General features: G+C 51.3%; 1 protein-coding gene across 1 annotated transcript; it reads right to left on the bottom strand.

The window, feature by feature from the left end:
* Positions 1-515: 515 nt before the first annotated feature.
* APLN (apelin) lies at positions 516-18,003 on the bottom strand. Its single transcript, XM_015406154.1, has 3 exons — positions 17,817-18,003; positions 5,099-5,273; positions 516-2,688 (listed from the first exon to the last, which is right to left on the bottom strand). Exons 1-2 carry the CDS (start codon positions 17,881-17,883, stop codon positions 5,104-5,106), a joined length of 237 nt encoding a protein of 78 aa, XP_015261640.1. The 5' UTR covers positions 17,884-18,003; the 3' UTR covers positions 516-2,688; positions 5,099-5,103.
* Positions 18,004-18,557: the final 554 nt, after the last annotated feature.

Raw genomic sequence — 18,557 nt, 5'->3', positions numbered from 1 at the left:
CCTACACAGCCTCTCACTATTGTATTTTAAGTCGCTGCCCAAATGTCTGCTTGCATATGTGAATGGGAACCAAGACTGAATTTTTGTGTCCCCAGCTGTTATTTTATGAGTGCGTCATTAAGGGAGCAGCAGCAGATCACTTTTGGGTCTTACTTCAAGCACAATGTGTTTTTATACTGAGGCTGCTGTAGATTTGTAGGTCACCCAGTTAATGTTTTGTGGAGGGATAATGCCTGCATGTGTGAATTAGAATCTTCCAGTTCAGGTTACAGATGCTGCCTTGGTGCCAGGATCTTGGCTTTTAGGTTGGTCTCCAGAATCCAGTCTGGACCTCCTGTTCACCAGCATCCTGAACTATTCCCCAAACAGTTCAACCTCAAGACAGCCCTAGAAGAAGTCCCTAATTTTTTTTGGGGGGGGCAGCAATTTGTAGTGGCCTTACCTTATCAAGGGCACCCACAGACACACACACAAGAAGGTAAGGCCAAGAAAGAGGGAGAAGAAAGGCCTGGAACTCTAAAAATAAGGGTTTATTGTTTTCATCTCTCTTTATTATAAAGCTGTATTTACACAGAACAAATCTTTACAGACACACACATACAAAAAAAAAAAATAGTTACCACCAAGGGTTTTAGACAAGATGCCCCTTGTTGGTATAAATTAGTGGGTTTTATACAAAGAAGTCAACAGCCACCTGAAAAAGGTTATACAGATGTGAGCTCCCACCCCGGGCTCCCTTAAAGCCCCACACACCATTTGCCTGTAATGAATCCAGCCCCAAGCTTCCAAGTGCAAAAAATAAGACAGTGAATGAACCCTCCTACTCCTCTTTCCCTCCAACACCCGCTGTGAGTATCTGGCAAAGACCAAAGCCACAAACAGGAAGTCATTTTTTAAAACGATAATCAGTTTCTCCAATGCAAATTCATCCCTTAAAAGCACTTTGCAATTACGAAGTACATTTCAAGGGTTCAGACATTACCCTGTATGTTATCTAAGTTGCAACATCCTTATAAGATAGGCCTGAATTCCCCCTTCCTTGCAGCGGTGAGGCTGAAGCAGAGAGAAGAGCTGCTTGCATAAGGCCACCTAAGTGAGTTTGTGGCTGATGTCAACATCTGAACGTGGATTTCTCGACTCATGGCTGATGTTCTGGGCCGATACACTGTGCCGGCTCCTGCTAAGTCACCCTCACCCAAGGGTTGGTTTCCTACGCTTTCTGCACAAAGGAAGCAAGCGCTGCTCTCTCTCGGCCTGCTGTGGCGGCTGTCGCTTTGAAGACAAGCTGCCAAGTTAAGTGCCAGGAGATCTTGCCAGGAGATCTGTGCTCTGGCTCAGCTCCTGTCCTGGGGAGACTGCTGAAGTGCGGGAAGGGCAACATGGAACAGACAAGCACCTGCCCAGGTTGGTCAAAACTGGCTTTTGGGCAAGGCAGAGAGACAGCGGGGAAGGTTTTCAAATCCACCCATAGTTACCTGCAAGGCTGTGCCTGCCATTTGTTTTTTTTTTAATCTGCATTTTGCACCAAGAAAGGCCAAGAATCATGAATGAGGTTGAACCAAAGGCAGACCCTGAAGCGAGCTCCCAGAAGAGGACTCCTCGGCCCTGGAAATCGGTATGTGCAGCTTTTTCTTGTCAGGGAGCTGCCTCTCAGGGGAAAGTTTTAACTGCTGCATTTCTGCATATCGCGGAGCTGTTAAAAGCATCAGAGCCTGACCAGGATTTTCTTTGAAAAAAGAGGGCCGCTGCCCTATTGAGAAAGCACAGTGGAGGGGACGGACGCAAAATGGGATCCCAGAGAGACCTGGGAGGAGACTCTCCATCTGACAAAGTGCTTCTTGTAAGGCCCAAAGGCCTTGTCCCAGCTGCCTCCTCAGCCACAGCGGTGACTTGGCAGTTGGTGGGGGGGACGGGGGACGGGACCGAGAAGGACCACAGCTCCCCACCCCCCACAGAGTGGTTTCACCACAAACCACACCTTGGAGCATCCTTCAGAACAATGATGCATTGTGCACCTTCTCCCATGAGGGATATAAACAAGGAGCAGGGACATTAAGGCGGCCCCGATACAAGCCGAGTCCAGTGACCCTTGCTGTGCTGGCAGTGCTGAAGGGGCCGCGTGGCTCAGAGCCGGCCTGGGAGGACAACGGCCATCTCGTGGGCTCGGCACTGCCTACATTTATTCTCACTGTTGCCACGGCTCCATCTGAGCCAGCCCTGTAGGGGGCGCTTGGCTCATCTCGCTCCTGGCCACTAGGGGGCCCTCTAAGGCAATGGCCCCTGGGACACTTTCCCAGGCAGTTAAAGGGCCAGTCAGCCCCTGGATGCAAAACAAAGAGGAGAGCGCCCTTCCAGCTCCATCGCTACCCGTTTCCTTCCCCTCCCCTGGTAACCCCAGAATCCTCTATTTCTCAGGTTCTGCAGAAGGCAACTTGGCAAGGCAGAGAGAGAGAGAGAGGGACTGAGCGAGGTTCTGCCAACAGAGACCAGCCTGAGTAGGAAAAACAGAAATAGGGGAGGACGATGCTGCACACACACTCCTTATACTCAGTGCTGGCCACGGCAGCAGCGCAGACAGGAGGGGGCCACATTCTACCATTGGGGGGGGGGAAGCCTTGAACAAGCAGATGGTTTATCAAGCAGAGAGGTCACGGAAGGGGGGTGGGCTTCCCAGGGAGGGCCTTGACCCTGCAAACAAAAACAGAGAGTCAGTTAGGAGAGTCAACCCCACCCCCTGCAAATTGCTTGTCTTGAACCCTTCCAAGCCCAGGATCCTCTCCCCCTCCAGCACAAATCGGCTCAGTGGGCGAGACCGACCCTGCCGCTGAGGGCCGTTTTTGTCACCCTCTTGTGGAAACAGACCACGAGGCCGACTAGCCAAGCAGCCATGGCCTATGCCCAGTGCCCAAAACCACCACTTGCTCAATAGTCTCAGAGGATGGACTTCACTGCCACAGGAGGTGGTGGTGGCGGCTACAAGCATGGACGGCTTCAAGAGGGAATTGGATAAGCATATGGCGCAGAGGTCCATCAGTGGCTATTAGCCACAAGGTATAGATAGGGACTCTCGGTCTGGGGCAAGGCATGCTCTGTATTCTTGGTGCTTGGGGGGGGGGCAACAGTGGGAGGGCTTCTAGTGTCCTGGCCCCACTGCTGGACCTCCTGATGTGTGACAGCGTGTTGGACTGGATGGGCCATTGGCCTGATCCAACATTGGCTTCTCTTATGCTCTTATGTAGGTTCCTGGCTTTGATCCATCTAGCAGTGGTGGAAAGTCCAGTCGAGTCGTAGCCTATTTACGGTGGCCCCATAGGATTTTCAGGGCAAGAGATTTTCAGAGGTAAGTTTGCCAGGTCTCCCCTGGCCATTGGTGGGGGGTGGAGGGTGGAGGGGTAGAGTTGCCAGATTCAGGTTGGGAAACTTCTGGAGATTTGGGGGGGTGGAGCCTGGGGAGGACAGGGGACCCCAATGGGGTACAAATGCCGTAAGAGTCCACCCTCCAAAGCATCCATTTTCTCCCGGGGAACTGATCTCTGTCATCTGGAGAGGAGCTGTAATTCCGGGGGATCACCCAGTCCCACAAGTAGGCTGGCATCCCTATTCAGTGGTGATCTGTCCTAAACGAAATCTCGTCCCCTGTTAAACCCAACTTAAAAAGTGGGTATTGCCGGTGCCACCCCGTTCACAATCCAAGGGCAGACAAAATGAAGTCCTTCTTCACACAATTAAGTTAGTTAACTGATGGGATTCAGACATGGTGGTTACTAGCTCAGGTGTCCTGGGCCCTACCTACTTGAAGGACCATCTCTCTGATTGTGAACCTCTGCAGGTCCCACTGGCCACTGGCAGGGGGGAAGGGGGGGGTAGGTTGCCAGCAATGTTCCCTCTAAGATGTGGAGTCTTGTGAGCAAAAATCCTACTTGGTGAGCTGCTGGCATTAAAGTTGTGAGCGAGTGATTTGGCTCCTGCATAAATTAGTTTGCTGTGGAGCCCTCCTTCCTGAGCTAAGACAAAAATGTGTGAGCCAGAGGCTAAAAAACTGTGAGCTGGCTCACACTAACTCAGCTTAGAGGGAACACTGGTTGCCAGTTCCAGGTTGAGAAACTTCTGGAGATTTGGGGGTGGAGCCTTGTGGAGCACAGGGACCTCAGTGGGGGAGAAGGCCACAAGAGTCCACCCTCCAAAGCATCCATTTTCTCCAGGGGAACTGGCCTCTGTCGTCTGGAGATGAGCTGGGATTCCGGGGGATCCCCAGGTCCCCCCTGGAGGCTGGCATCCCTTCATGCAGTCACTGCGCTCCTGCTACCAATCCCCTTTAGAATGCCATCTGTTGCCATTCAGGCTTCCTCCATTGCGCCCCAATGGCTGCGGAACAGCCTCCCAGAAGGGGTGAGGCAGGTGATGGTCTTTTGGATTTTCTGGCAAAGCGGACGCTGCCTTATTTGTTTAATGATGTGTTTTAAGGATTTTAATAGACGACTTTTCTATAGTATGGGTTGCTGTGGACCGCCTTGGATCCTGACAGCGTTGGGGAGAAAGGAGGGGTACATAAATACCCTAAATCAATAAACCGGTCGTGCTAAAACGAAATTCGATACATTTATGGAAGACAAATCCACTTAAGAGAGTGAGTGGCTGTTGAGTGGCTGTTAGCCAGGATGATGGCTAAGTGGAACCTCCAGGTTCAGGGTCAGGGTGCCGTAATGCCAGCAGCTGGGAGGCAAACAGAAAGAAATGTCCGTGCCTTCCCCTTCCTTCCTTGTGGACTTCCCAGAGCCATTCACTTAGCCATTAAGGGAAGCACAATGATGCACTAGAGCGGACCCTTTGGTCTGATTCGGCAGGGCTCGTCTTACACCCTTTCTTTGTCCAGGCACAGAAAGTGGCCTTCAGCTCATTCCCCCAGGTTAGACCTCTCTACATTTGGGGAAAATTCACAATGAAGTCCATATTCCACTGTGGCCAGTGGAAGAGGACCACAACCCTTGCAGCTACACTCCGGAATACACCTGATGAAATGCAGCCAGGTGATTCCTGACCTGTGATTGCCCACCCGTCCCCCTCCCTCCACCAGCACCCCCCCCCCTGCATTCTCTACCTGCGCTAGAAAGGCATGGGTCCCTTGTGGGAGAGGCGGGGGCGAGGACGCCGATATTTCCGCCAGCCATTCGGCCGGTGTCCCACAGCGCTCCGGACTCCTTTGGGATGCACCAGGTTCCGGATGTGCCCTTCCCTGGGCTCCTTCCCATCATCGGATGTTTCAGTCAAAGGCCCTGGAACAACAGAAAGGAGAACGTTATCATGTCAGTATGGGAGGAGGGGGGGGAACCCTCTGCCACACCCTAATCTCCCAGAGGTTGCCAACCTGTTCCACAATGAAGGGGCCCCAGGTTTCCTTCCTGAAGGAGAAGGCAGGTCGGCATATACTGTGTACAGTGGAGCTTTGCATCCAGATTACCCTTATTTACCTTCTTTCAGCAAGCACCGATAGAGTATCGGACTAGGATCTGGGAGACCCAGGGGTTGAATCCCCTCTCTGCCATGGAAGCTTGCTGGGTGACCTCGGGTCAGTCACTCTCAGCCTAACCTACCTCACAGGGTTGTTGTGAGGATAAAAACGGTGGAGAGGAGAATGATGTGTCGGCAACTTTGGGTACCCACTGGGAAGAAAGGCAGGGTATAAAAGAAAATAAATACAAATGCACTAAACAAATACCTTTTAAATGTATGCATGTGTGTGTGTGTGTATACATAATATATATACACATACATTCAAAAGGTTTATTTATTTAGGGGACAACATAGACACCCTCCCCAGGGAAACAGAAAATGCATATTATGGCACTAACATTTATGACTTCCTCCCCAGAAGATTATGAAGTGTGTAATAGTTTGATATTCCACTGCACGACTTTTTCACTTTTGATAACATATAAATGGCAGTGTATGTCTCAGGACGGCATGCAAATCTGGTCCCTCAATGCTGCCTACTCTGGTAGCAGATCTCTGAGGTCTCCGGCAGAGAGAGGTCTTCACTTCTGCATGCAGAGCTCTGCCACTGAGTCTCCCCAAAGCTGGACGCTGCAGCTTGAACCTGTGACCTTTCGCATGCACTGCAAGTGCATGTGAGCTATGTTATTTCCCCACTGGACAACCCTTGTTTATCAACAGCTGCATTAACTTGGAAAGTGAGGCCGATTTCCAGGAAATGTGCTTCTCAGAGAGGCCTGCATAAGAATTCGACAATAAAGTCTGTTAGCTTTCGCATGGCTACAGTATCCCGATTGTTGTCATAACTGTAGAAACCTGAGCATTTTCCCAATGTCGAGCTAACTTTAATTATTAACAAATGAGCTAAAAGATTCTCTGCGAGTATAAACTTCCACATCTTCCCTACCGCCATGCAACAAGATTAATATGGAACATATGCTTGTGAACTTTTAAATCCGTTCTGCTGCTTTCAAGGCTGGAGGTGAACACACACACACCCGCCACACACAGATATATCTGTGGCCTCTACACTCGTCATCACACTATCAACACCCCCTGGCGATGCATCCTTTCCATCAGACCCTTCACACAGATATATCTGTGGCCTCTACACTCATCACACTATCAATACCCCCCGGCGATGCATCCTTTCCATCAGACCCCACTCTGGACACTTTCATGGTATTTTGAAAATATGAGTAGGAATGACAAGGAGACAAAAAGAAATGTGAAATGTGTGTGTCCAGCAAGGAAATGATGCCGCTATTAGTCTACAGTAAACCCTGCATCAATAAGGACTAGAAATCTGGGGAGGGGCAGATATGAGATGGCGAATTGTGCACTTGGTTTCTCATTGCCGCTGTTATTAACATTAATAACCCTGTTATTAACATTATTAACCCTTCCACCCGGCGCTCAGAATAGTGTCTCTGGTGCCCTCCACTACAACCCCAGTTTTATCCTCACAACAACCCTGTGAGGTAGACCAGGCAGAAAGGTGATGTGCTTCATGAGTAAGCAGAGACTGTGAACCAATTAAACTATGAACCAGCAGCACGGGGGCGGGGCAGGGGGGGGAATGTCCTGCCCTTTTAACAAAGGCTTAATGGAATGTTACCAACCAAGTGATGTTATTTACCTCCATGCCCTGAAAAGCTTCAACCTCCTCATTAAACCTCTATTAAAGGGCCAGGACGTATTGCCTCCATGTTGTTGGCAACCCTAGACACCAGGGCCTCCCTAATTCTGGTCCGACACTCTCACCTTTGCACCACATTGGCACAATGTAGAAGAATATGTAACACTCACGCAGCCTAGGGCCAGAGTCAATGTCTGGCAGAACAGGTCAGTTGCAGAGAATTTGGCAGCTATTTCACATCCGGCAAGTGTTACACAAAGGCTTACATTCTCACCCTATACAGGTACTCTTAATTGGTACCCAGAAGAAGACAGACTCTACCAAATGGCATGCTATTGTCTCTCTAAGGGCAAGTGGGGCCATTCAGTTTCGCGGCTCGCAACAGCTTCAAATAAAAGCTTGCATGTAGCAAAGAGCTACTGCAGACAAGACACCGCTAACAAGCATTTTGAGTCTCCCCAGATACAACCTCAAACACAATATTTTCCAGTAAAGGCACTGTACGCACTCAGATCACATGGTGAATATTTCAAAAAGAATAACCAAAAAGTTATGCAGTAAGAAAAACAGAATTATGCAATCTCGGTTGGGCAAATCTGCACACTTTGGGGCTCCCACTGGTGACGTAACCGGGTGAAGAGCTACAAAGAGACCTGCTCCCTGGAAATCCTGCTTACCTCCTTATCCCTACGGGAATGGAGAATTCAGCTGTCAGGACCCACAGAGTGTCAAACCTATTCACCAGCAGAAGGACCAGAACTTTTGTTTTAAAACAAAAGCTAAGGTTCTTGTGTTGAGTCTCAGGTTCTCAAGGTTCTCCTTGGTTAATTACTTGGTTGTAATCTCATAATGAGATCATGAAAAAGCCATGCTGCTCTGGTCAAGTGACATACGCATCTGGGTGCATCAGCAGCTGGATTTCGACAGTCTGCTCGGGAGCCCTGGATCTGGCAGTGGAACACATGCAGCCATTTAAAAAAAAATATCGCATGAGCAACACGAGCACTCGCATTCTGCTGTAAAGCACTGAGGATTTGGAAATCAACGTTTCCAACAGGAATGCTCCCTGAGTCCACAAAAGCGGGTTACTCATTGGACTTGCTCATTCCTGCAATACGGAGTCTTTGTTCACTAAATGTGTGGCCAGCCACACGGGGAGATGTTGGCAGGCCAAGAACAGGAAGGAGGAGGTGGGCAATTTTATAGACGGGTCCCCCATTTCAATGCCAGGCCAAGTCTCCAGGCTTGCAGAAAGCCTCGCTGGGCCTCCAGAAAGGAAGGACTCTGCCCCTGTAATCTCATCTCAAAGGGTGCACCATCCATTTCCTTCCGAGGAGGAAGCATGGGGGGAAGGGGGGGAAGGGGAGGGGCGTTCGGCCCTCTCCCATGGATATCCTCATGTCACCAGGTTAGATAAACCCCTCTCCTCCTAACCATTCATCCCAAAATACGACTTCCTCTCTTCTGCATCCAGCCCGTCAGCTTCCCTTGCCTTGTTGTTCGGCACAGGATCAGAACCAAGCCCAGTACCTCAAACACAAGCCGGTCCCAAACACGTAACCCTGTCTCCTGCTGGAGTGGATGTGTGGCACAGTGCACACTTTACATGTAGAGAATCCCGGGTTCAGTCCCTGCCATCTCTAGCGAAGAGACCTCTGCGGGAGAGTGGTGCTAAGCAGGTAAGACAGCTCTGGCTAGATGGATTCGTGGCTCCTTGTATCTTTATCCAGGTCACAAAAAGTCCGAACTGTACCTGCTGCTCCTTCAGCATCTAACGCAACACATTTATAATCAGATCTTTGCACATCATATTTGTTAATGTGGAATTAGCATCAGTGCTTAGGGTACACACTCACAGTTGCCAATATGGAAAGGTTAATTTTCTTGGGGATGGGGGAGAAGGGGCTGGGAAGTCATCATCATCAGTCTACAAGCCACATCCCTTTTGTGTGAAAGTGGGATATGCTAGTCAGTGAGGAAAGGAATAGCACTCTTCACGTGCTCAGAAACACCTTTCATATTTTAAGAATGAGTCCCATTTTGGTGTAATGGTTAATTTTGGTGTAGTGGTTAAGAGCGGTGGACTCTAATCTGGGAGAACCGGGTTCGATTCCCCACTCCTCCACTTGCAGCCGGCTGGGTGATTTTGGGTCAGTCACCGTTCTCTCAGAGCAGTTCCCTCAGAGCTCTCTCAGCCCCACCTACCTCACAGGGTGTCTGTTGTGGGAAGAGGAAGAGAAGGAGATTGTAAGCCACTCTGAGACTCCGAGTGAAGAGTGGGGCATAAATCCTTCTTCTTAATGTTAAGCATTTACTTAGTGTGTACAATTAAATACTGTGCAAAGTTTGGTTGTCCCGTGTCAAAAAAGGTATCACAAAATTGAAAAAAGATGCAGAAAAAGCCCTCAAAGATGATGGAGTACCTACCTTATGAGAGGGGCTTTTTTCATTTTGGAAAAAAAAATGAATGAAAGGAGGATGTGATAGATGTTTATAACATTATGTAGGGTGTGGGAAAAAATAGACAGGGAGAACTTATATCTCCCTCTCCCGGCACTTAGAAAAAAACCCAAAGAAATGGATGGGCAGCAATTTTCCCTCTAAGCTGTGGAGTCTTGTGAGCAAAAATTCTACTTTTTGAGCTACTGGCATTAACGTTGTGAGTGAGCGATTTGGGTACTGCATAAATTAGTTTGCTCTGGAGCCATCCTTCCCGAGCTAAGACAGAAATGTGTGAGCTGGAGGCTAAAAACCTGTGAGCTGGCTCACACTAACTCAGCTTAGAGGGAACACTGATGGGCAGTAGTGTCAGGCCAGTCAAAAGAAAACATTTCCTCAGACAACATATACTTGATTTGTGAAACTCACTGTCACAAGATAAGGCGACAACCTTAAGCTTTAAAGGAGAAATCAGAACCATTCACCGGAGGAGAGGTGTACCTGGTAGTTGGCTATTCAATTGTTCATCATATTGAATGACAGCTAAATAGAAGGTTCTGAAGCGGCCATGCCCTTGAATGCTTGTTGCCAGGAGGCAAAAGAGGGGGTCGGGGCTCTTGCCTTCGTGTCTGTCCTCTTTCCGGAGCCACAGAGCTGGCCACTATTGAGAATAGGAAGTAGATGAGAGGGACCTTGGTCTGACCCAACAAGGCTCTTCTTATGTTCCTAGACTGGAAGTTGGGCACAGCTGAAGCCCTGCTCAAAGATGCCAGTTCCACCTCCCATCCATAAATGTGCACACAATAGGGTTACCAAACTCCAGGTGGTGGCTGGAGATCTCCTGGGAGTACAACGTATCTCCGGGCAACAGAGATCACTTCACATGGAGAAAATGACTGCTTTGGAAGATGGGACTCTATGACAATTGTACCCCACGGGAGTCCCTCCCCTCCCCAAACCCCGCCCTCCTTAGCCTCCGCCCTCAAAATCTCCAGGTATTTCCCCTAGCATGAAAAGAGGAGAGAGTGCCCTTCATTTAACCACCTTGATAGTAAACATGATAGATCAGTAAGGGGAGAAAGGGTCATTTTCACTCACAGAGCCAGAAAAAGGTCAGCGCGGCTGCCCCCAACGCAGAACGAGGCCTCTGTCTTACTAGGCCCCAGCAGAACCTTCAGGAAGCCGCCAACCTCGCAGCAGACATGGCGGCTGGCTTCCTCAAGGCCTTCCTTCCAGATGCCCCTCCCCCCCAGTGGACTCGCTACATCCAGAATCCTTCTGGCTCACCAGCTAAGATGAAGGCCAGTCTTCTTTTCAGACACAAGCTACCTAATAAGCATGGCATCCCGCCCAGGTCGAGCTTCCTGAATTACCCCAAACAGGAGCCATTCAGCGGCAAAGTGTTTCCGGCAGGCCCCGCCATAACGGAGAGGATCCATTCGGCCCAGCAATATCTGCTCTTGCTCCTTCCTTGCCCCACGAGTACACTCGGCGCTCCACGCCAAGCATCGAAGTGACACGGCCCTTGATCCGCACCCTCAGTTCGGAGCTCAGCTGGAGATCCGTCCCGTTTCCATCCCACACTCCATCGACACACTGCTGCCGCCACCCAGGCCTGACTCCCCTCCTACAAAGCACTGGCCAGGTCCCAGACTGCTCGAGAGACCGGGCACGTCCATTCCCACCTCCTGAAGTCCTGAGCGCATTCCACATGCTCGACGTCGCGTGCAACTCTGCCATACGCACATCCAGCATGTGTACAAGGATCAAGAGTCTAGTTCCCTCCAAGCTGAGTTAGTGTGAGCTAGCTCACCGTTTTTTCACCTCCGGCACACAGATTTTTATCTCAGCTCAGGGAAGATGGGGCTCCAGAGCAAACTGATTTATGCAGGAGCCAAATCGCTTGCTCACAACCTTCATGCCAGTAGCTCACAAAGTAGCATTTTTGCTCACAAGACTCCACAGCTTAGAGGAAACAACTCTAGACCAATGTTCCCTCTAAGCTGTGGGGTCTTGTGAGCAAAAATTCTACTTTGTGAGCTACTGGCATTCAAGTTGTGAGCAAGAGATTTGGCTTCTGGATGTTTAAATTAAGGGCGGGAAGGGCTGGATCTCAGGGAAACCTTTTTTTACAGTAAGAGTTGTGCCACAGAGGAATCAGCTACCTAGGGCGGTGGCGAGCTCTCCCTCACTGACACTGCTCTAGACCCTTTCTGACTGGACGGCGACCATCTCTGGTGAGGAAGCAGCCTCCGGCTGGCGTCGAACCAGGCAGCCACCCACTCCTGGAGTGCTGTAAATTAATCTAGCTCAAAGCATCCAACATTCCAGCACAACCATGTGGCCCTTAATCCCCCTGAAGGAGATTCAGGACAGTACAGTAGCCAGGACCCTTGGAACAGCCAGGAGGGAGGGAGAAGAGCCAAAAGAGAGGAGTCACTTACCACCTCCTGACAAAATGGGTCCAAGTTGATCTCATATCGGCCAGCTAGATACCCTTCCTGACAGGCTGTGCTTCCCTTGCCTTTGAGGTTCAGCTCCCCTGTACTGTATAAGTGACCAATGCTATGAGTGCCACAGCAGAGCCTGGGAGACTCAGGTTCGAATCCCCGCTCAGCAAAATCTGGAACAGACGGCTCTGCAATGCACGTTGTGCAACTTCACGGCATAAGAAAGAACATGCGATGTGCAATCGACCCTTGGCACTGTAATGTCTCTTATTATAGCGGTGCAGCCGTACTCACAAGCACAATACAGTTCAGGTCCACGACCTCGTTTATTCAATAGTTTCCTCAATACAAGATAAGCCCCGACCTGCAGGGAAGAAGGCTTAAAAACGGAGAGGGGGAGGAGTGCTTCTCTCAATCCTTTTCAGGTGTATAGAAACGATACAACTTAATCTTAAAGAGATATACACCACAGGCATAGTACTGTGGATACTGATGAGTTGCACATTAGTGCTGGCTCAAAGTAAGACTGAATCTGCGCTTCTTCCCAAAAAAAGCTTTTGGGTCCAATTCACACATTGCGCACCTAGTTCAGAACTGTGATGCATCACCAGGAACATGGGCAGTGTCCCAAAGAAGCACAGATTTCTTCTCTCCCAGGATGCTTCAAATAACCTATGCCTGCCTTTCCCTGTCGGTGCAGGGGATCCTTATGAACAAGGCCCAGGGGGAAAAGCGGCAGGCCCTGAATTCAGAGCTCTTTCTGGCAACCACTTAGGAGCCGTCTACAGAAAACCGGCCTGGGCAAACACACTTCAGGGGGTTTAAAAGGAAGTGGAACCTTACAGGATTTTCTATGGGAGAGGTTCTCCGTAAGAGGGAATGCAGCCGTCTTCCTCCTATGGCTCCTGCCCACAAAGGCGAGGGGAGCAAAGGTACAGCGGCCAATACAGGAGCCGGCTGTCAGCCGGTATAGGCCAAGATGCCCCCTGCTGGTCGTGCCACTGCAGAGATGGCTCTCTGACCCTCTTGGGGGGCTGTTGTCCTGACCGCTTTCTAAACTGAGCCACACAGACAGGATGGGGTTTGTTACTGTCATGAAAAGGGCTTTGTCCCTGCTGTTATAGGGATGGGGGGGGGGAGAGAAGAACATTGAATTCCTGTCAACAAAGGGCCATCGGCGAGACCTGCATGGCTGCAGGCGTCCGCCTGACACGCACCAGAACTAGACACCTCGCATCAGAGGCTCTTTTCTTTAAATGGGGGCCCGTGGCAACGTTCCAAGCTGAGTCAGTGATGGAAGAGATTGGGGATATGATTAGTACACCGCCTAGATTATACTGTTGTCTTGCTTAGGGGAAAAAATACTATTTTTCTTCTTTTCGGTTAGAAGGCATGTTTCATTTCCATGTGGAAATGATCTCCCAGAAACAATGGTTTGGACTGTCTCCGCAGTACGCTCCCCAGCAAAGGAGGTGGTTATATCCACCTCCTGGTAAATCCAGCATCTGTCAATCAGTGGTACACCATCTCTGACAACAGAGAGGTCACACCTTTGGCTGTTTTAAGAGATTAGCCATGGATACAGGCAATCTCATCTTCTTTCCAAATCCATCCGTTGTAGTGGCCGTACTGCACTATGCTGTAGCAACGAGTTTCCACTCGTGCCCTCTTCGTGTGATGTGCCTGTTCAAAGCCCTGCAGTCTCATGATCAGTGGTTGGTCGAAGAAGCCTGTGAAGTGGTACAGACTCATGATTACAACTGCAAGCATCTCTGGTTCATTTCAAGTTTCCTTCCTTCCTGGATGTACAGAAGACTTTCAGTGTAGGCTAGAAGTGTACACACCTCAAATGCCTAGAAAACTAGGAGTGGGGGGGGGACCCTTTAAGATATCTTGGTGGTGGAAAGTACTGCCAAACTGCAGGCAACTGTAGGGTGACTCCATAGGGTTTTCCAGCCAAGAGATGTTCAGAGGTGGTTTGTGATCGCCTCCTCTGAGAAGCGACCCTGGACTTCCTTGGTGGACTCCCATCCAAATGCTAACCAGGGCCAAGTCTGTTTAGCTTCCGAATCTGATGAGGTCAGGCCAGCCGGGGCCATCCAGGGCAGGGCAATATCCCCTTTACTCCACCTTAGTTCGCTCAGAATTGCAACCAGCTTCTGGTTCCAGATTACCCTGCATCAGAATCTAAATTCAGTCTCTATACAAAAGAAGGGGAGGGAAGCCATTTGTCCTTGTACCAGACTTGACAGAGTCTGACAACATGATCAAAGTGCATCCATCTAACACACATTCCCTACTCTCCATTCAAACATGTACACTGGAGATGCAGAGCTTGGAACTGGCGTTTCTGGGGAAAGGCACACAAAATGCTCTGCTACAGGTCTACGCCAGGTAGGTGCCCTCCTTCGGCAGAGCAGAGGAACAATCCATGTCTGGATTTCACACATCAGCCCCTGCAGGGACCCCCAAGAGGATCTTCTTCCCCTCTTGCTCTTCTTCAAAATGCAGGCTCTTACTTGTGGAGTTAATGGAGGGGAATCAACCGTTTTAAGGATAGCATGCCGCCACTAATCCAGGAAATCCCCTCCGAAGACATCTGCACCCACTTCAGAGAAAGAGCGACAGTTTGGGGCTTCAGAGCGCTAACACGGTGTGCTTACTCCCATCAGATCTACTTACTGGCAAGTGCCGAATGGGAAAAGCCTTCAATCGCCATGCGCTCCCCTGTCTTGGCGGGCCCATGAGTCAGGTCACTTGAGACCTTTTGTTTCTTACAAGCACTTCCAACTGAATACTATACCGAGGGTGGCTTTGCTGAAAGGCCATGCGTAGGCACACAGGCGCACCTCCAGGAACGCACATTTGCCCAAGCAAGGCCTGGCTTATCTTAAGGGGCCCAGTGCAAGGGGGGGGGGGTTGAGCAAGGCAGGGCTGCCCTCCCCTGCTCCACCACTAATTAAAGCCACTATTTGTCTTTCTAAGTGGCTCGGGTACAACCTGGCCTCCTCCCAGTACTTATTTTTTACTCCCTCACACTCTGCCTCCCAGCATGCCTTGCTTCATCCCGGTTCACACATGCTGGAGAAGGAGCCGGTAGGACAGAGAGCCCCACTTCAAATTATAGGGAGTAAATTCCATTTCTGATTGTTCCTTTGCATAAAAAACTCCACCCAAGTAGAGAACTAGGGAGGAGGAAGGTTCCAACCCTCTCTCTCTCTCTGCTTGCTGTGCCGATTTTCTTTTTGCATGGAGCTTTCTGTAACATATGGAGACATTCCAAAAATATAATTTTCCATCTGCTGTCCATTCTACCACCTTGGTCCCACTCCACCTCCCCTCAAAATGCTGGTACTCAGGGGTATTTCTTCACAGCGCAAAACATATCCACCATGTTTTTATCACACCCTTCCTCCAAAGAACTCAGTCCTCCCTTCCTCGTTTTATCCCCACAACACCCCTCCGAGGTAGGCTAGCCTGAGAAAGACTGACTGGCCGAAGATCATCTGGTGATCTTCATGAGTGAGTGAGGCCTTGAACTGGGGTCTCCTAAGTCTTAGTCTAACACTCTAACCACTACACCACAGGGTCTCATTTCGGTGCAAGTATTTGTGTAAAGAATGCTTGGCTCGGAGACTGGCCTGTGAACCAGGAAGTGCTTGGTTCTCATCCTACCACAAGCTCTTTTGGTGGTTCTGGCCATTTGTAATCTCTCAGATAATAATACTGGCCTACCTTGCAGGGTTGTCATCCTAACAAGATATGTGAAGTACTGTGAGCACTCTAAAGCCCCGTACAAATGCTAGTCAGGATATGAGGGGTAACAATGGTTTGCCATGTGCACACAGTGAAAAATACACATACCTGTAAATCACTTCCTGTTCTAGCTGCACGTATCTGAAGCACATAGGAAACCTGACACACGTACTCTGTGGGGTTAAAACGGTGTAGACTTGGCTTATGCATTAGTGAACTTGACCAACAGAGTCTGTGCGGCGACACGATGAGGATTCGCCTCTCTGAGGGAGTCAATAGTGAGCCCTGTGCTTTAACCTTGTAACACATCAGTTGCTTTTACTAACTGCTCGGTCCCTGACCCCCTGATTCCTGCCCCCCCCCACACTTCTCCATCCCACTAGAATGCCACCTCAGTTGCTGGTGCCTGCAAGCTCCATACCTGGGGATTCCCCACACAGCCTATTAGGGTGTAGGGATATTAGAGTGTACCATTTAGGGGAAAGATTCAAGCCACGCCAGAACGATGACTGGGAAGTGCCCAGAAAAACAGCAAGCATAATAATCGCCAGCCTCCCTCAAAGTGAAATTGTTTGCTCCAGAACTTCTCACCCAGATGCAACAGGAACGGGTTGCAGTTTCCTCTTTTAAAAAAAGGATGCCAGAACGATGACTGGGAAGTGCCCAGAAAAACAGCAAAGCATAATAATCGCCCGCCTCCCTCGAAGTCAAATTGTTTGCTCCAGAACCTCTCATCCAGATGCAACAGGAATGGGTTGCAGTTTCCTCTTTTAAAAAGGGGGGGGGCCAAATCCCACTCTGTCCATGCTCAGAGACACTGTGTTATTTACTTCACCAGTTCCTAGGCTGGGTGCTGGAAATGGGTCTCGGAAATGACCCCCCTCCCCCCACCCCGCCTTAAAACTGGGCAGCGGAGCAGGGGGGGGGCACAGCACAGGCAGCATCTGGAGAGCAACGCCGCCTTCTCCGATGTTTGGAAGGAGCGAGCTGGTGCCAGCCTCTTTCCCCCACCGCCTGGCCCTGAAGTGGCCCTCGAAAGCTGTACGCTGGGCAAGCCGGACCCGGCGGTGCCAAGAGTGGGACGTGCCGAGCGCCAGCATTGGCTGCCGCTCTCCGGCATCTGCTGACGGGGAGTGGAGAGTCAGGTGTTCTCCCTCCTGTCAGCTGCTGCTTTGGCCCAAGCGCTCCGGGGAGCCGCCCCCCCCCCTCCTCAGCATCTCAGGGCAGGTGGGGAAGGCCTCGGCCAAGAGGCCAGCCCCTCCCCCACCTGGAGAGACCCTCCCGGTGTCCGCCGCTTTGCCAAAAAAAACCTCCTCCGCTGCGGAGCCAGGCGCCCGGGAGCCCCGTCATCCCTCCCTCTGAGCTTTCGAACGGCGGCAGGAATTCAACAGGTCTAGCCTTCTCTGGCTCGAACGGGCAGCCCGGGGAGCGGCTTCACCTGTTGAAATCCTGCCAAAGGGAACAGCTGCTACAGGCATGACCCTCGCCGGCGGCAGGGAAGGTCACGATTTCGTGAAGTCCGAAGGCCACACACACACACACACACACACACACACACACACACACACACAATGAGGGTGCTGGACATTTATGGGGGGGATGGAAGTACGCCAAATGTAAGCGGCACTTGGGGGTGCCCAGTGGAGCAGCGGCCTGCAGGAGCCCCCTCCCGTCTCATCCGGAGATCCCAACCCGCCCACCGGGAGGGAAGGGTATATTAAACCGCTTTATTTTTAGCCAGGCTCCCCCAGCCTGCAGCGACAGGCTCTGCCTCCCAGGGGCGCCGCCGCGTGTGCACAACCCGGCTGCACGACCTCCCGCCCCGGCCCTCCGATTCAAAGCCCGCCCGCCATCTCGCTGCGCGCCCCCTGTGCGCCCCGGCGAGGAAGGAAGGAAGGGCCAGACAGGACTCGAGCGCGAGAGAGAGAGAGCCCGGCGCCGGGGGCCCGCCCGCAGGCTCCCCCGCGCCGGCCGCCCACCTCTTCCCCCGGCGGGCAACAAGTGCGGTTGTCTCCCGCCGGCCATGCAAGGCAGCCACCCACCTCCGGAGCCGGGGCTGAGAGCCAGCCAGAGCAGCAGCAGCGCCAGCAGCCAGCGCCGCACGCCCATCGTGCTGCCCGGGGCCGAGCAACGCCGGCCGCCTCCCTCCTTCTCCTGCAGCAGCAGCAGCAGCAGCAGCAGCAACCAATGCCCCCGCTCCCGCCGGGGCCCGGCTGCATTTGTAGGCGGACGGGCGACGACGGGGGACACCCAGACCGGCCCCCCACGCCGCCACCTTCCATCTTCTCATCAGTGTGCACCCCGAATGAATGCCACAGCATCCCAGTTGCTCAGATATTGCAGGCACACACCCTGCGATGAGATTCCCCAACTCCCAGTTCAGACATTCTCCATTCAGACAGCCACTGAGCTGGAGTCCCTTTGCCAGTTAGGGTTACATTTGCTCCCATAGGGTTGACTCCAGAATGCAGGAATCTCCCTCCAAGATTAGACCTTTCCCCCTGGAGAGCACCCCCACACTCTCTCCAGGTATGCATTCCCTAGGTGAATTCTTAGCCCCCCACCCACACAAACACCATGCAGCTCCATGCCAGGAAAAACTTCAACTGTTGATCGCTGCACATTGGACGGTTGCCAGAAGCACAGAGCCTCTCAAGACTGGTTCACGGATCCGTGTGCATCCTTGGATTACTGCAGAGACTTTCATGTGTGAGTGAGCCTGGTACAGATGAGTCCCCCCCCCCCCCTACACCCCCGATAGGGCTTTTCACTTGCCCCCCGCG

This window comes from Gekko japonicus, unplaced genomic scaffold (assembly GCF_001447785.1).
Source record: "Gekko japonicus isolate JY-2015 unplaced genomic scaffold, Gekko_japonicus_V1.1 scaffold1040, whole genome shotgun sequence".
Taxonomy (NCBI): Eukaryota; Metazoa; Chordata; class Lepidosauria; order Squamata; family Gekkonidae; genus Gekko; species Gekko japonicus.
The sequence above is the reverse complement of the archived record's forward strand: the minus strand, read 5'-3'. Positions and strand labels throughout refer to the sequence as shown.